The sequence below is a fragment of the Vipera berus genome (genome assembly GCF_964194415.1).
Source record: "Vipera berus genome assembly, chromosome: 1".
NCBI classification, from domain to species: Eukaryota; Metazoa; Chordata; class Lepidosauria; order Squamata; family Viperidae; genus Vipera; species Vipera berus.
In genome coordinates, this window is record NC_138202.1 from 94,093,223 (window position 1) to 94,110,236 (window position 17,014).

Genomic DNA, 17,014 nt, shown 5'->3' on the forward strand with positions numbered 1-17,014 from the left:
GAAAGAGACAAAAACTGTATGACAGAACATATTATGATGCAGAAAGAGATGCAGGCAACATAATTTTATTTATGTGTTTTATTTGTAAAATCCTGCAAATACAATCTCACTAATTACATTTTCAGACAAGGCTGGAAATGTTTAAATGCAATTTCTAACTATGGAAACATCATGGCATGCCCTCTCTGCTGAAAGAGAAAGAAATCAATGACAACCAATGACATTTTATCTTATATTCAAAATCAAGAAAGATAGTAAATTAGACAAGCACTTATATAGTGAAATTCTATGTATGTATGGCATAATGTCACTGAATGCAGTGAGCTGCTTCCAGCAACTTCAGTAAGCATATCATCATTCTCTTTTAATTTATTATCTTACACATACTTACCTTCAACTCCTAAATAGTCTTTTTAATCCCTCTATTTTCCTGAGTCTTTTAATAGGATTTCTGTTAGGTAGCATCTAACATTTACTTATTGCAATCATTATTTGATCAACGAGGAGCAAAATTTAACATTCTCTCAGGTTCTTGAGAGAAGTACATGCTACCAGGCAGAACGGGAACTTACAGAGGAAATCTATTAACAAGGCTTTAATGTCCAGTTCCTTCAAGTGGATATTTCTCTAAAGCAGGGATCCCCAACCTGTGGGCCACACACACACCCACTCGTGCTAGCACTGTGGCCACGGGGTGCAAAAACAGGACACTGTGCCGTGGGGTGCAAAAATGGGCCACCACTGTACCTCGGAATGCAAAAATGGGATGCCACAATGCTGCGGGGTGCAAAAACAGGTGCTGCACTGTGCAAGAATGGGGCAGAGCTAGTATCACACAGGTGCTAGCCCCACCCTATTTCCATCACATGCATGCTTGTGGCCCTCTGCGCATGCACGCACGTGTAAAATGCTTCCCCGCCCCCTTTTGCTCTGAACTGCCAACCGAGAAAAGTTGATGACCTCTGCTCTAAAGCATTCTGGAATATATCCGTTCAGGAGTACAGGCCAAATTTCACAAGTTGGAAATGTGGTCTTCTAGATGTTGCTGAACTAAACTAAAATGTCCAACAGTTTCTTTTGGCCAAGTTAGGTTTAGCTGACTTGAGATACATTTCAAAAATATCTACAGAGCCAAGTCTCTGAGCACCAATATGAATTCTTATTAACCAGATTTCCCTTTACCAATAAAACAAAAAGAAAAAATGTTGTTCTTTTCTCACTTCCTTAGGATATCTCAGACTTCCCACCATAAAATAATTGGTTTTATCTTGAAACAATTATTTAAAAGTTGTAATAATTATTTAAAAGTCCAGAGCTTCTTTAAGCATCTTAACATCTTATCTAAAAGAGCTGTGGTAGTGTGGTGGTTAGAATGCAGTATTATAGGCTATTTCTGCAACTCTGTTTGATCTTGACTGGCTCAAAGTTGACACAGCCCTCCATCCTTCCAAGATCGATAAAATGAGGACCCAGATTGTTGGGGGCAATATGCTGACTCCATAAACCAGGGGTCCCCAATCCCCGGTCTATGGATCAGTACTGGGTGGCGGCATGCCAGCAACTGGTCCACAAAAACAAGCAAAGGTCCATCTGTGGGATGCAGGCAGCACACTAAACCATGACCCCTCCAGTCTGGGGAAAAACTCTTTCCACGTAACCGGTCCCTGGTGCCAAAAAGGCTGGGGACCTTAGAGAGGGCTGTAAAGCTCTATGAAGTGGTATATAAGTCTAAGTGCTATTGCTATTGTTAAAAGCTCAATGGTAGCTTAAATGAGAGTATATTGCACACTCTGGAAATAATATGGAGGAAAGATCTTCTATGCTGAACTAGAATGCGTATACATTAAGTGTATACATGTTCATGCCTTCCCTTTACTCTATATTACATACATATTGCTATATGTGTCAGTGTATTTATGCTGCTTTTCTAGAAACATAAATTAGAAAATTCAGATCAGTACAGGAACCTTGACATACAGATTTCTACAGTATTTGACAACATATTACCTGTTGTAGCTCTGTAGTCCTACATTTCTAAATCCTCCTTTCAAGATAATAGATCTCTGATTAACTCTTTGTACAATCACTTGATATCCTGCAAATACAAGATTTTAGTAATCATCACCGGTCTGGAATTCTCTGGAAATCTCAAGTTCTTTAGGAATTTTCCAAATGATCATAGACTAGACTATTTGACATTGCTTGTTCAGAAAATAAGAATTAAAATGTAGCTTGAGAGATCTAAAGCAGAGGTTCCCAACCTTTTGGGCACCAGGGACCAGTTCCATGGAGAGAGGTTTTTCCACAGACTGGAGGATGCATGGTTTTGTGTGCTACCCGCATCTCGCGGGTGGGGATTTGCTTGTTTGTGTGGACTGGTTGCTGGCATGCCACAGCCCGGTACTGGTCCACAGACTAGGGTTGGGGATCCCGATCTAAATTGTTTCAACAGCTGCATTTACAAGACAAAGAGATATACATAGGCAGTGAATAATCATCCAACTTCAGAAGTCTGTTTGAATTTCTACTAGATAGAAATATTCAACAAATACAAGCAAAGCTATGAGTACACTAAAAAATCATAGTATGTCCTAACTCTACGGATAAATTAATAAAACACACAAACTAGCCTTGCAGCTCGACTATATTGTATGTGTAGGTAATATACTCCATTTATATTTCTGAAAGTTACCACCTTAATACATATCCAAATCAGTGTTTTTTTAACCTTGGCTTCAACTGCCAGAATTCTCCAACCAGCATGCTGGCTGGGAAATTCTGGGGTGAAAATCTGTACATCTTATGGTCATGGCTAAGAAACACTTCGGCAGACACTTGATTTGTATGCAGTAGTCTGTTCACTTAGAGACAACCATCCACCAACAGAATGAAAATGTTCCAAGTTTTGTAACTTCTGCACACTGGTTTCACAAATTTCCTTTGTAATCTTGAAGGATCCTGTAGAACATTTCTGGGAGGTAAAGGAATAATAAGAGGCACTTTGTTGTTCACATGGTAGTTGGCCACAGAATATTTGGGCCAAACTCCTTTGATCTTGCATCCTGTCTATGGCAGATTTTCCAAGACATGTCATTTATTTATTTCTTCTGTATATACAATGTATCATTCAAGTTCAAAAATCTGTATATGTGAAATTCAGGAAAACTTTTATTTGGTTGCTAAAATATGGGCTAGCACTTAACTACAGCTAGAAATACACATAAAGCCTTCTTTATAACAACTAACTAGTCTACCCCACCACCAACAGTGTAGTATGCCTGACAATTATTTATGCAGAGCCTGATGACAGAATATATATAAACATGATCCAGTACATTAATTTCCCCTTGATCTTTGATAAATAAACTACGACGGAGAATAGCAAGGGTTTCAGACCTTTTATCTTATTATTCTCTATCTTGTGAGCATGTCCATGTAACATATTGGGCTGAAAACACTGAAGAGCAGAGAGATTTACTATATTATAGATTCCAAATGTTTAGCCAAAAATTTAACATTGCTGGAATAAGGGACCACTGTACATCCTCTTCTCTCAGCCGCATTATCAAAGAACTAGCATAATTTGAATTTAACATTAATTCTATTTTTGATAGCATAAAATGAAAATATATAGATAGCCAATAAATCAATAAATATTACACTGCTGATTTTTTTAACCATAAATATTCCACATGTGTACAAAGCAATACAGGCATGCAGAATTTGCTGATACTCTCTACAAAAGTTGCTTGTCAATGTTTGATATTTTCTGAACTCCACTGGTGATAAAGGCTGGACATGGGGGGGTGTGGGGGGGTGTGTGAGAAATTGCTTGTCAAATGCTTGATGGAAGGGAAGGGAAAAAGTTCTATTAAAAATGCTGGAAGTACAATAAAAGAAGTGCTGTAGAGTGACTTGTAAAGCTTTATGAATCGTGAATGATGTTAAGAGCTGCCCAGTGTTAGCTCTCCTAGTCTCCATTCAGAAAAATCACTTTACAACTGCCTGGGTTGTTCCCCCAGAGACAGTGTGACATGAATACCACATGACCTGCCAAACTTAGAATAGGAATGTTTCTATCAATTGCTGCAATGGAGAATCTGACTTCCAATGTCCATTGGCCAGAAGTTATTTCATGCTCGTTTAGCAGTCCTACAGCATCAATACAGATTCACTGCTACATATTATCTGTTGTTATCTAACTTGCTTGTCCAGACTTAACGTAGGAACATAAACAATACCACAGAAATGCATTACAAGTAATAAGTAAAAAGGAGCAAATCTGAGTACAATCAAACATGTTTTTAAATTATAGAATGAAAAATGAAAGCTAGAGAATTCAGTATTTATGAATATATTACAGAATGCTTTGTATATGTAACATAACAGACTTGGTAGGCAGTTTAATGTTTTGGGAAGCAATTTCACTTTTAGCAATGTGTTGTTTCACAAATTAGTAAAACAGTAAAATTATGAATAAATCAAATACAATTCAAACTGGCAATCAAAATAGATATACTATTAGCCTAATCTAGAAAATGCATATATTGGTCTTGGGATGTTAAAATATTTACTTAGTTTCCTTTTATTAAATAATTGGAGGTATGCCAGTCTTGTCAGTTTTTTATATTTAACTTTTCCAAGTCAAAATAATTTCTGAAGAAAAGTTTGGATTTCCTTAAAACTTGCTTTTAAACCCTGCAAGGTGTGTTTGTCCCAGAAAACTATTTTACATCAATGCCTTTTACTACTGAAATAACATCTATGATAAAGGTAGTCCTCAACTTATATGCAGAGCACATCATGAGAAAGGCAGGGCTAGATGAATCAAAAGTTGGAATTAAGATTGCCGGAAGAAATATTAACAACCTAAGTTATGCAGATGATACCACTCTAATGGCAGAAAGTGAAGAAGAACTAAAGAGCCTCTTGCTGCAGGTGAAGAAGGAGAGTGCAAAACTTGGGTTGAAACTTAACATTAAGAAAACCAAGATCATGGCATCTGGCCCTCTCAATTCCTGGCAAATAGATGGGGAAGAAATGGAGGTAGTGACAGATTTTGTTTTCCTGGGCTCCAAGATCACTGCAGATGGGGACTGTAGCCAAGAAATTAAAAGACGCTTGCTCCTGGGAAGGAAAGCCATGGCAAATCTAGACAGCACACTAAAAAGCAGAGACATCACCCTGTCAACAAAAGTGCGTATAGTCAAGGCTATGGTCTTCCCAGTTGCAATGTATGGCTGTGAAAGTTGGACCATAAGAAAGGCTGAGCGCCAAAGAATTGAGGCCTTTGAACTATGGTGCTGGAGAAGACTCCTGCGAGTCCCTTGGACTGCAAGGCGATCAAACCGGTCAGTCCTAGAGGAGATCAATCCTGACTGCTCTTTAGAAGGCCAGATCCTGAAGCTAAAACTCAAATACTTTGGCCACCTAATGAGAAGGAAGGACTCACTGGAGAAGAGCCTAATGCTGGGAAAGATCGAGGGCAATAGAAGAAGGGGACGACAGAGAATGAGGTGGCTGGATGGAGTCACTGAAGCAGTAGGCGTGAGCTTAAATGGACTCCAGAAGATGGTAGAAGACAGGAAGGCCTGGAGGAATGTTGTCCATAGGGTCGCGATGAGTCGGACACGACTTCGCAGCTAACAACAACAACAACAAGTCCTCAACTTACAACAGTTCATTTAGTGACCATTCGAACAACTGCACTGAAAAAAGTGACTTGTGACCATTTTTCACACTTATGACAGTTGCAGCTTCCCCATACAGATTCAGATGCTTGGCAACTGGTTCACATTTACGGCAGTTGCAGGGTCTCGGGGTCACATGATCCCCTTTTGCGCCCTTCTGACAAGCAAAGTCAATAGGGGAGGAGCTAGATTCACTTAACTGTGCTACCGATTTAACAACTGCAGTGATTCACTTAACAAATGTGGCAAAAAGAAAAAGTCCTAAAATGGAGCAAAACTCACGTAACAAATTTCTCACTTAGCAACCTAAGTTTAGGGCTCAATTGTGGTTGTAAGTCAAGGACCACCTGTACTTATCCACCAAACAAACAAACAAATACCACCTGTACTTATCCAGTAAATGAATGAATGAATGAATGAATGCCCACCTTAAATATAGACCAAATAAATAACTAAGCAAATAACTATAATCATGGGAGTCTGAAAATGTTAAACCCAAATCTTTACAAGGGACTATGTGCCACTGAGGAAGATTCTATAATTTTAGTAACACCTAAGACATAATTAAGCTATGTTAAATAAATCTGAAACTACATTTTTATTTGACATAAATATATGGAAGTATTGTTAAACTGAAGATCTTTTCACAAGAAGCAAGTTATTGATCTTATGAAGCCAAAACCTAGTGAGATGCTAGAAGGATGGTCCGTCTCCTTCCTGCATAAAAGCTTCTCTCAAGAGTCAAAACACACACACACACACACAAAAACCCTAGTCCAAAACTAATTTCCCCCTATCAGTGAGAGGCAATTGGCATGAATGGAGTTGCTGTATATAAAGAGCACACACATTTCAAAATATATGCTGAGCAGCAAATGTCAAGAAGAAAATCTGCAATTTTTTTAAAAAGATGCTTTATCTTATAAAAATGGAAAGCTCAATTAAATCAATTCATTCTGCTACTCTTCTTTATCACAATAAGAATCCATTAATAAGATAACTCATTTGAGAAACTTTACTTATATTCTCTTTTGAGCTGTTTTAGGAATTGCTGTTTCTGGTGTTAAGACAAAACTATAAATGGAATTTATAACAACGGCTGGATTTTTCTGTTTAGGTAAGATATCCATTCCATTTTCCTATCTCTAATAAAAGTTGTCAATTTTCTAATGCATGCTCCTGTAATATTTATGCCCTTTATGATATATCTCAGTAGTACTAGGTGCAGACTGGGATCCCTTATTTCCATTCATTAAGGATATGATGTCATCACAAAGGATTTTGTCACATTTGGATTTGTTACATATTATTATATTGACTGTTCAATATTTAAAATTAATATCCTGTTGATTGCAGATTCAGATAAAGGTATTCCTCAGCTTATGACCACAATTGGTCCCAAAATTTCTGTTATTAAGCAAAAAGTTATTAAATGAATTTTGCCTCATTTTACGACCTTTCTTGCTGCAAATTAAATCACTGCAGTTGTTTAAGTTAGTAACATGATTGTTAAGTAATCTGGGTTCCCTATTGACTTGGGTTGTCAGAAGGTAGCAAAAGGTGATCACATGACTCCAGGACACTGCAATGGTCATAAATATGAGTCAGTTGCTCGTCACCTGAATACTGATCATGTGACATGGGATCCTGCAACGGTCGTAAGTATGAAAAACAGTAAATGGCACGGTGTTCAGTGCCATTGTAACTTCAAATGGTCACTAAATGAATTGTTGTAAGTCAAGGACTGCCTGTAAGTCAAAATATAAATAAATCCACATTGTTTTAAACCAGAACAACACTAATAACCAACAAACTGAATTTTCAACAATGGAGAAGTTTGTTTATTTATATCCTGCCTTTATTATTTTTATAAATAACTCAAGGTGGCAAAAGACAAAATCCTTTCTCCTTCTATTTTTCCCACAACAACAATCCAACAATCCTGCGTAGTAAGTTGGGTTGAGAGAGAGTGATTGGCCCAAAGTCATCCAGATGGCTTTCATGCCTAAGGCAGAACTAGAACTCACAGTCTCCTAGCTTCTAGCTTGGTACTTTAACCACTAGACCAAACTGGTTTGGATACATGACCCACACCATTCACAATTGCAGGTTTCTACCAAAAACACACTAATCAGATGCACACTATTTTTATCCTCCAGAGAAATCTGAGTATTTAAAACATTTGATTAGGATAGTAACAGAGGCCTAACTCATCTTTGTGCAATAATGTTAACGGGTTAACTGATGCCTTGCCAATGGCAGGCCATCATTTATGAAAATTCATAAACATAAGTTGAGGAATAAATAAACTAAAGTTTCCAAGTTACATACATTTAGAAAAGCGATACAAAAAATAGGATTTTTTCAATATACTATTCTCCTGTTTGTTTAAAAAAACATAATGTACTATAAATAATGACATTTGTAAAACAATAAGATACACAAGCTTGTCAAGAATAAAACCAAAAGATGGCTATACAATTGCCATCTAAGGTGGTCCTAGGCTATCAAAATAGCAGCTGGGAATTCTGGTTTCGCTTCTAACACTATAAGTAGGTCTGGTGGGAAACTTCAAATAAGGCTCATTCTTACCATACTATGTTGTTCAATTTTTACTAGAAAACATTCCTCAGTTAAATGAAGCCTTTGGGAAATCCAGCCGAGAGGAAACATTTGAAATGGCAATGAGGGGAAACAGGGAGGAAACTAAGCAGAATAACATTGTTAATTATGTGTAAATAAAAAATTTATACAAATGTGCATCTGTCAATCAGAAATAAGAAAAATAATGTATAAAATTGCAATGTGTTGACTAGTGTTTTTAAAGTTATTCTGAGATAAATGCCACTTCCAATATAAATGTTCCTTTCCAGAAGAGCTGCATTAACAACTGATGCTTTAAGAGAAAAGAGAAACAAGGCAAAAATAATTACATATGAATAAAACAACTGAACAGTATTTTGTTTTCAATCGTTTTATTTGTATAAATAATGTTGTCTTTAGCTTTAGGAAAATTGTCTTTGAGGCAAGAAATGCTAAATAAAGTGATGGTAAGCCTAAAATGAAAGAGTTCTATTTATGTGTGTGTGTCCATAAACTTTAAACACAATTTAAAAGTTTCATATTAAAAATCACTCTACGCTATCATGCTAATTTCAAACATTCTGCTTTTGAGCATCTCCATGGTTACTGAAGGACAGTAGTCTGTACACTAGTTAAAATGTGCATTAGTAAGTTTCTAGCTGCTATTTTATTAATTTCATAAATATACAGAAAAGGAATTCAATGCGGTGTCAAGGGAAGCATTACTAGATCCAGGCTGTACAGTCATTGCAAAGGAGCAATCTTTAAACTGGAATACGAAAGTAGGTCAAACTGTCAATAAAGCAGAGTGCCCTGTTTGAGTTATTACTTTTTAATAATGTAACCCACTAAGGAATCTTACTGGTCCTATATGCGTCTGGTTTCAATATTAACAGCAAGTGCAAAAGTAAATAAATAATATCTGGAATAATGTCTCATACCAAAATAACACCAATAAAATGCTAAGCTGCAAGCAGGCTTAGCATAAAAATGAAAAACACTAATGGAACATAGTGCAGTATGCTTATACTAGGTATAGTCTGGAATCATGCATAATGTAACAGTGCAACTGCTAACAGCAGGCTCACATAAGATAATTTACACTTGTTTTTATGGACATGCGGAACTGAACTTTGAAGTCAGCCCTAATGAGATTCAGCTTGGCCTTAACAGCATCCTGAGAGAGTGTGCAGGGCTTTTTTTCCCCTCCTGCTTCCAGTGCATATTTATAAACTGGAACACAGGCTCATTTAAATTGCACACGTGGGCTCATGAAACCTCCCCATTACAAAAGCAAAAGTTTCACACTAGGGGAAATGCTTACCCGTCTACCAAGTGTTTTAATTACATCTGCCATTTTTTGCAAACTAGTAAAATACCTGGGAATGCAGAAACAAAGAACTTTGCAGTTTTACATTTAACCTCCCTGAACTCTTAGTCTGAGTGGTAACACCTTGATGGTCCTGCAGTTTAGTAATTTCCCAACCTCAAATTTAGGAGGTGTAGAAAGCTCAAGTGTTCCACTAAATCTAAAGGTTACTCAACAGCTAGAATATTTAATTGCCCAATACTGCAGTGATGTGTAAATCTCGCTGGAAGAGGCATGAACTTCTCTTTGTGGATACTCCTTAATTCTACATGACCCACAGCTATGCCACATGGGCCCTGAAACATGTCAGAGGTATACTTTTTCTCCTGCAGAGGTGTCTGAGATACAAACAGCTTTGCCTAATACTTTTTTCCTAATTTTAATATTAATCAATTTTTCACTCAGACAACATGCAAAGAAGTCTATCTTAGCAGTAAAAAGCCTTACAGAAGATCTATGTAATTTATTGATGAATAAAAATGCAGCACCAATATGGTCTTCTTTGCCACCATTTTCAGTTTTGGAATTTATTTGGCTCTGACATCTTTGGGGAAGAAATTAATTTCCTATCTGAGAACTAAAATAAAAGGTAAAAGGTAAAGGTTCCCCCGCACATGTGTGCTAGTCGTTTCCAACTCTAGGGGCCGGTGCTCATCTCCGTTTCAAAGCCGAAGAGCCAGCGCTTGTCTGAGGACGTCTCTGTGGTCATGTGGCTGGCATGACTAGACGCCAAAGGCGCACGGAACGCTGTTACCTTCCCACCGTAGTGGTCCCTGTATTTTTACGTGCTTTCGAAGAGCTAGGTTGGCAGAAGCTGGGACAACTAACAGGTGCTCACTCTGTTATGCAGCACTCGGGATTCAACCCGCCAAACTGCTGACCTTCTGATCGACAAGCATCCTAACCCACTGAGCCACCACATCCCTTAACTAAAAATAAACCTATCCCTAAATTCATGATATCTTCCCACGTTCATGAAATTATCAAGTGGCCTCAGATTGATGAAATGACCAGAATTGAGTTGCTTAGTTTCAGGAAGCTGTGACCTCAACTTCAGCTCATGTCCTGTCACTATATATTGAATAGGTAATATATGAGCCTGATCAATATTCTGAGATTGTTTCCTTTATGAAATAGTACATTTCGCTATCAAGCGAAAAATCACTTTTGCTTACATTATGATGAACATCAGTACAGGTTTAAACATCAGACGTCCAATATTAAGCCACATCACTCGCTCCAACGTGTAACATATTTGTTTTCAAATACATTTATGAGCAATAAAAGAATTTCAAATTACAACTGCCAGAATTTGACTTGATCGTATCTTTTTTTTACAATCAATTGTTCAATTTTTTATTTTATGTTCATATTGTTTCCTGCTTAGTCCACCTGCTATTTCACTGCATTCTTTTAGTGTTTTATTAGACAGGAAGGGGGAGCTGCTTCCTTTCCCTTCCATACACCCCAAAATGAAACAGCTGTATTTCTGTCTAATGTGAAGGAAATGTAATTATTTACATTTTTGCGAAAGGCATTCTGTCTACAATCCATACTGAATGGTAACATTTTACTGACTTCAAAGGCTTCCAGATCAGACACACTTTAATTTTATCCTCAGCAAGATAAATATCTTATAAAATACAGAGAGCTAAAGCAATTACATTTAAAATTGGAAATCATCTTCAGTTTTATTTTTTTTAGAAATTATTTTAAGCAACTTTAGGTGCATATATACTCATTAAAAAACAGTGCACAAATATTTCATTTTGAAGCCAATTTTAGATAAAAACCGAGATCCATTTTTTCAATCTTGACCATTCCTATATTATTGAGGATTTTCCCCCAGTTCTCTTCCCATTAATGAGATATAGCCAACTCCAGTCTAAATATACTTGGATGACTACTTTCTTAAGACAAATGACATTTTTCATAGATTAAAATTGCATTTATTTATCAACATATGCCCAAATAGTTTTTTTTTCCTTTCCAAGACACAGAATTTATAATAGCAGATAATTAAAAACAAATAGTGACAACACTGTGAGTTAAAGGTCTTTGTTTTGTTGCCAAGCTGACATATCAAATTCAGAGATAAACAAAGACAGTGTTTTTCCCCCCATTAACACTGTGGCTGTGTTAAAATGCAGCTATGCAAAGCAGCCTGGCAATACACAATCAAAGGTCACAGTGCAAAAAATAATACTCCAGAGAATTATTATATTTTAATTTTCAGTGTGTCTAAAAACTTCTATTGCAGTATCTGACTCATGCTGCTTCATTATAAGGACAGCATTGCTAGGAAACAAACTAGTTTAGATACTTCATATAAATATATACAGCAATCTTCAGACAATCCAAAAAGCTTGTGATGGCAGTGTGAACTCTTGTTAATGTCTGGAAGTACTTATTTTAAGAAATTTTTTCAGCAAATCCTAACAATATATCTGAATTACTGATTACTGGTAGTGTTTGTAAAACTACATGTAGCTGTGCCTCAGGGCAAAGATAAATAAGCATACATTTCTATTTACAAAGATACGACCTTCAATTGATTTAGTTCCAAAGCTTGTGGCAAACCTGGGCTAGTCATACAAATATTGTATTATGATGAATTATATTTATGCCAAGCCTGAACTTGTGGTCCACTAGCAGAACACAAAGAGGCTATTTAAACCTCCTGATTTTGCTGTCTGTCTAGGGTCTACAAAAATAAGAGAGAGTTGTCAAGTACCTGGTAGACCACAATGACTGCATTCAGCCGCAAAGCAGAACAACAATTGCTGGTTTAGCCTTGTAGTTTCCATACGACAGACTGAAACTGATGTACAGTAATAATGCTATTACTTCCCTACAAACTTGATACAGCGGTTAATGTTTCAGAATGATGTGCTGACCCTAGTGATCTTGCCCATTTAATTTTTTTTTTTTGGTAGCATATAAACAGAAAGCAGTAAGGTCTTCTCTTAAAGGAACTGAGTACAATATGCCCTACCAATACATTCCAATCCACATTTCTTTTGTCTTGTCAAATCATGACCCACAAAAGATGCTTGGGGGAGAGGGTGGGCACCAAGTTATCCAATTTATGTGTTTAAAGTCAGAACTGCAATGTTTTTTTGTTCTGAGACAATTATGTATGCTTTTTTAAACATACAGTTCAAAACACCTATTTTTCAGAATAAAGAAACATCACAGAGAAAGAAAAATATTTCAAGGCTGATTGAAATGATATTAATATTTTCCCTAGAAAAATAACACCTTCCAAGTTATAGCTCCTTCTATCAGTTAAAAGGTCACTGTCTACTTCTTGAACATAATTTAAAATCGCAGCCTTGTTCATTTACTTCTCCCATGAAAGCCTGGATTCTGCTAAGTTAAGATGATTACTTAATCAAATTAATGAATCATTATCACCACCACCACCATCACATTTTTTGTTGTTATTATTATTACATTTAGTGTAATTTTTGTGTCACTATGAATAATATTAAGGTAACAATCCTAGCTATTCTTTACTCAACAGGAAGAGGGAGAGGTTCAAAAACAATTATTTTTGTAGGTGTTCTAGAGACTAAAATAAGCGATATTTCAAAATTCCAGAAGCTTGCCTTTCTTCTTTCTGCACAGTATCCCATTGTATAAAATTCTGCATTACTATTATTATGTCATGACTATAACTCTCTTGAAATTCTCTAACAAATGGACATTCTCCCTCATTCATCAGAAAAGAAAATAGCTCTAATTTCTCACATTTACTATTTTTTTATCTTGTTATCAAACCATTTGGAATTTAGTAGTTGATTATAGTAAATTATTTAGCTATATCAAGAACAAAGAATTCAAAAAGTCCCTCTAAACCAGGGCAATGGGCACTGAAGTATTGTAAATCCTATTAAACAGATATAAAGTACATCAGATTGGAGCAAAAAAATCTAATATATATTGATGGCACCTGAATCAATAAGAGATCAGTATAGTGTCCCCAATTAATGAACATCAGAGAGAGGGGGGAGGGATTTATCAAATCCATCAGTTTAAAAAAAAAACACCAAAAAATGCTGACAAACTGCCGAAAGCTGCTAGATGAGCCACATGTTGTGCAGGCCTACTCTAGAGTTTACTAAAGAAAAGATGACAACTCAAATAATCACTAGAATAGAACAACTAACGTAATCCATGGAAGGGAAAAATCGAGATAATGTAACAACATAAGCCAGTGTTACATGTTGCATTCAATGTTATTTTATTGTTTACAACCCGAGGTGATTTGAAGTATTGCAGTGTAAATTTAATTTTTTATTGACAAAATCTACCAAATATACAGAACAACCAGATCCAGACATATTCTGAAAGCCAAATGGACAGCTCTGTTGTACTTGTAATGTTCCATGCCCAAAATGGTGAGTTTGCACATTGCTACTGATCAGCAGTCTTGCAAGCTACAGAATCAAGCAAAACATCTATTTCAACCATTTCAAGACAATCTACCCAGGCCTAAAAGACGAAGCTTTTTCAAGCACTACCTTCTTCAATGTCTCAGGGGCAAATACTACTTTGAAACTGTGCTAATGCTCAGCACTGGCAAATGTGAATGCCATAATGCTTGAAACAGAACCGCGAAATGAAATGACTATTGTCTACCAAAACACTGTCTTTGAAACTGCTAAAACTTACGTAATTAATATTTGGAATTCCCACCCCCAATCCCCACCCTCAAGAAAATATTGCTGTACTGAAGATGAAAGAAGCCTTTGATATTGATGTTATCTATAATGACTAATTATAAAATGAAAGATACAGATCTGTGACACATTCTGTCTATGTTCTTGATTCTGGAAATATCAGTTCTTCACACTTAAAAATCTGAATGAATTAAAAACCGGTAAGATCAAAACCAGAAAACAACAGCACTACAGATGTGTTTCTACTTGATCTCTAAGTATAGAATTCAATTCAGCCTTACTGGCTGTAAACAACCTCTTACAGATATAAGGACCAATTTCATACACTTTGTGAAAAATCAGAAATACGTCAATGGTATAACTGGAAAACTTTGGTCAAACTTAAATTGATAAGTCTGAAGATCAGCATTTAAAAGTGTGTTTGTTCCTTTACGGATATTGAAACAGGCTCATCTTTTTATTTCAGCTTTCCTTCTTGCTAGATATTCTCCTCTTAAGCGAGGAACAGTAAAGGTCAGTGATGGCAAACCACATGTGTCAAAGATGGCAAACTATCAGCTTTGATACATATGTCAAAGGTGACATAGTGACATTTGGGGGGACACACTAGTGTTCACCAACACCCAACTATTTCTGAAAGCATGCAATTTGTGGAGCGTACATGAGAATGGGGTACGCTCATGCAAGTTCCAGCCTCCCAAAGTTGCATGAGAACACACGTCCTTTTGCATGGTTTTCTGATGCTGCAGAGGCCATAGAAAAGCATTCTGTGAAGCCACTTAATGAACAAAGCTCGTGTGCAATCCAGAGCAACCTTGTGTAGGTTGTGGTCTGTCAAGAGAAAGAGAGCACTATAAGTCAGCAATGGGCAATTAATTTTCCCAAGGGGCCAGATGAGAAACTGGAACTGTGGACGGCGGAACCAATGTAACCTTGATCTCCTCAAATTCGGTCAACTCAACTCCTCAGGCTGCTCCAGGCAAGGGATGAGTGCTGCACAAATTCAGAAAAGCACTTTCTCTTCTCATCCTTCTGCAGCCGCCAGCCAACTGAAGAAATCCACAGCAACTGCACAGAGCCGGACCAATTCGGCTTCTTCTCCTGCCTCCTGTAACGCACTTATTTAGATTTCATTTTCCAATTGACCTCACCTAGGTTGGACAAGGAAGCCAAAGGGCCAGAAGTGGTCCAGAAAAGATAAAATACCTAGATGTAACTGATGCACTGCAAATCCTGGGAAGTACCGGCCTGTCAGGCAATCACATTGTTCCCTTTAGGGAATGGAACAAAGTAATCTTTTTGAGTGGCAGGGATGGACCTATGGCCAAAGTAGACACCTACACCTTTTCTTCAGGCTCAGCCTTGGCCTGCCAAGTGCTGTTGTTCAGGGGACAGAGGAAGGGGGCAGATAAGGTGTCCATGTGTGCATGCGACACAACAGCAGGGTCAAGTTAGGCATTTTCCAAATTTTTGACACATCAATTCTGAAAGGTTTGCTATCACTGGTATAAATTAACCTTATTTTCACTGAAATTATAGACTGGCTACAAACTACGCTCCTGCAATGCTACCCCCTTCCATCCTCTTTCATCTTGTTCCTAAGGCAGCTGGAAAATGCTGGAGCAGCTAAGATGCAGTACTTGGCTTTCCGATACACAAAAGATTGATGATGATGATGACGACAACGATACTTGCATGGGTAGGATGCTTTAGCAGCCAGACTGAGGTTTCTGGGAGTTCCGAAGAAACTGTGAACATCATGTTGGCAAACAAATGGTAACCTTCAAAATCAGCTTTCTTGACTACACCATCTGTTCAGAAATATGTATCACGCTGGCACACTAGATAACACTAATAATCATAGCTAATAATATACATTATATTACATAAGGTATTTCTGAATTTTGCATCATGTTAAATCTCCATTTAATATAGTCATATTAGAATGAAGTAATGCAACAATATAGGTAATTCACACCTAGTGTTTCTCTTTGAAGTCAAAGGAAGTTACCATGTCCTGACAAATCAATGATCTGATAGACTTTGTCATAAATAGCAATAACAATAGCAATAGCGCTTAAGATTTATGTACCGCTCCACAGTGCTTTGGGTCTTCATTTTACCAACCTCAGAAAGATGGAAGGCTGAGTCAACCTTGAGCCAGTTAGGATTGAACTCCTGGCTGTGGGCAGAGTTACTACAATCTAACCACTATACCACCATGTATGATTTTAAGCAATATATTTTACCTTGTTAAGGCACCAAGCTAGAAACCAGGGGACTGTAAATTCTAATCCTTCCTCAGGTGTGAACGTTAGCGGGTAACTTTGGTTTAATCATTCTCCTTCAGCCCAATCCCCCTTACAAGGCTGTTGTTGTGAGTAAAATAGAAGAAGGAATATTAGATGTGATCCCCTTGAGTCATTTATTATAATGATAAAAGCAGAATAAAATAATCTAAAAACAAATCCAAAGAACCATTAGAAACCTGAACTCTTGCTTTATACCATTAGCTGTCTGTTAAAACAAAAACTTGTATATTGCAGGATCTCAAATGTATTAATTAGGCATCTTAGAAGTTCAATCTTTATTTCATCAAACGCTAATATTTCCCTTAATTAAATGATAATATGTTTCAAATGGTACAAAGATTCATTAATTCCGTATTCCTCTGAAAATAAATTCAG

The 17,014-nt window shown here is 36.9% G+C and overlaps 1 protein-coding gene across 4 annotated transcripts in view; it reads right to left on the bottom strand.

The window, feature by feature from the left end:
- The window catches only part of MPPED2 (metallophosphoesterase domain containing 2), a 163,465-nt gene that overhangs the window by 128,269 nt on the left and 18,182 nt on the right, over window positions 1-17,014 (bottom strand). For 2 of the 4 annotated variants that reach the window (XM_081329923.1, XM_081329921.1), the window contains exons 1-2: window positions 2,262-2,472; window positions 2,008-2,095 (exon numbers count right to left, since the gene is read on the bottom strand). The exons of the other annotated variants lie outside the window; for them this stretch is intronic. In XM_081329923.1, the coding sequence (XP_081186049.1) occupies window positions 2,008-2,095; window positions 2,262-2,343 (170 nt within the window). In that variant the 5' untranslated portion in view covers window positions 2,344-2,472. Of the gene's footprint in view, window positions 1-2,007; window positions 2,096-2,261; window positions 2,473-17,014 lie in introns of those variants that run through there. 4 annotated transcript variants of the gene reach the window in all.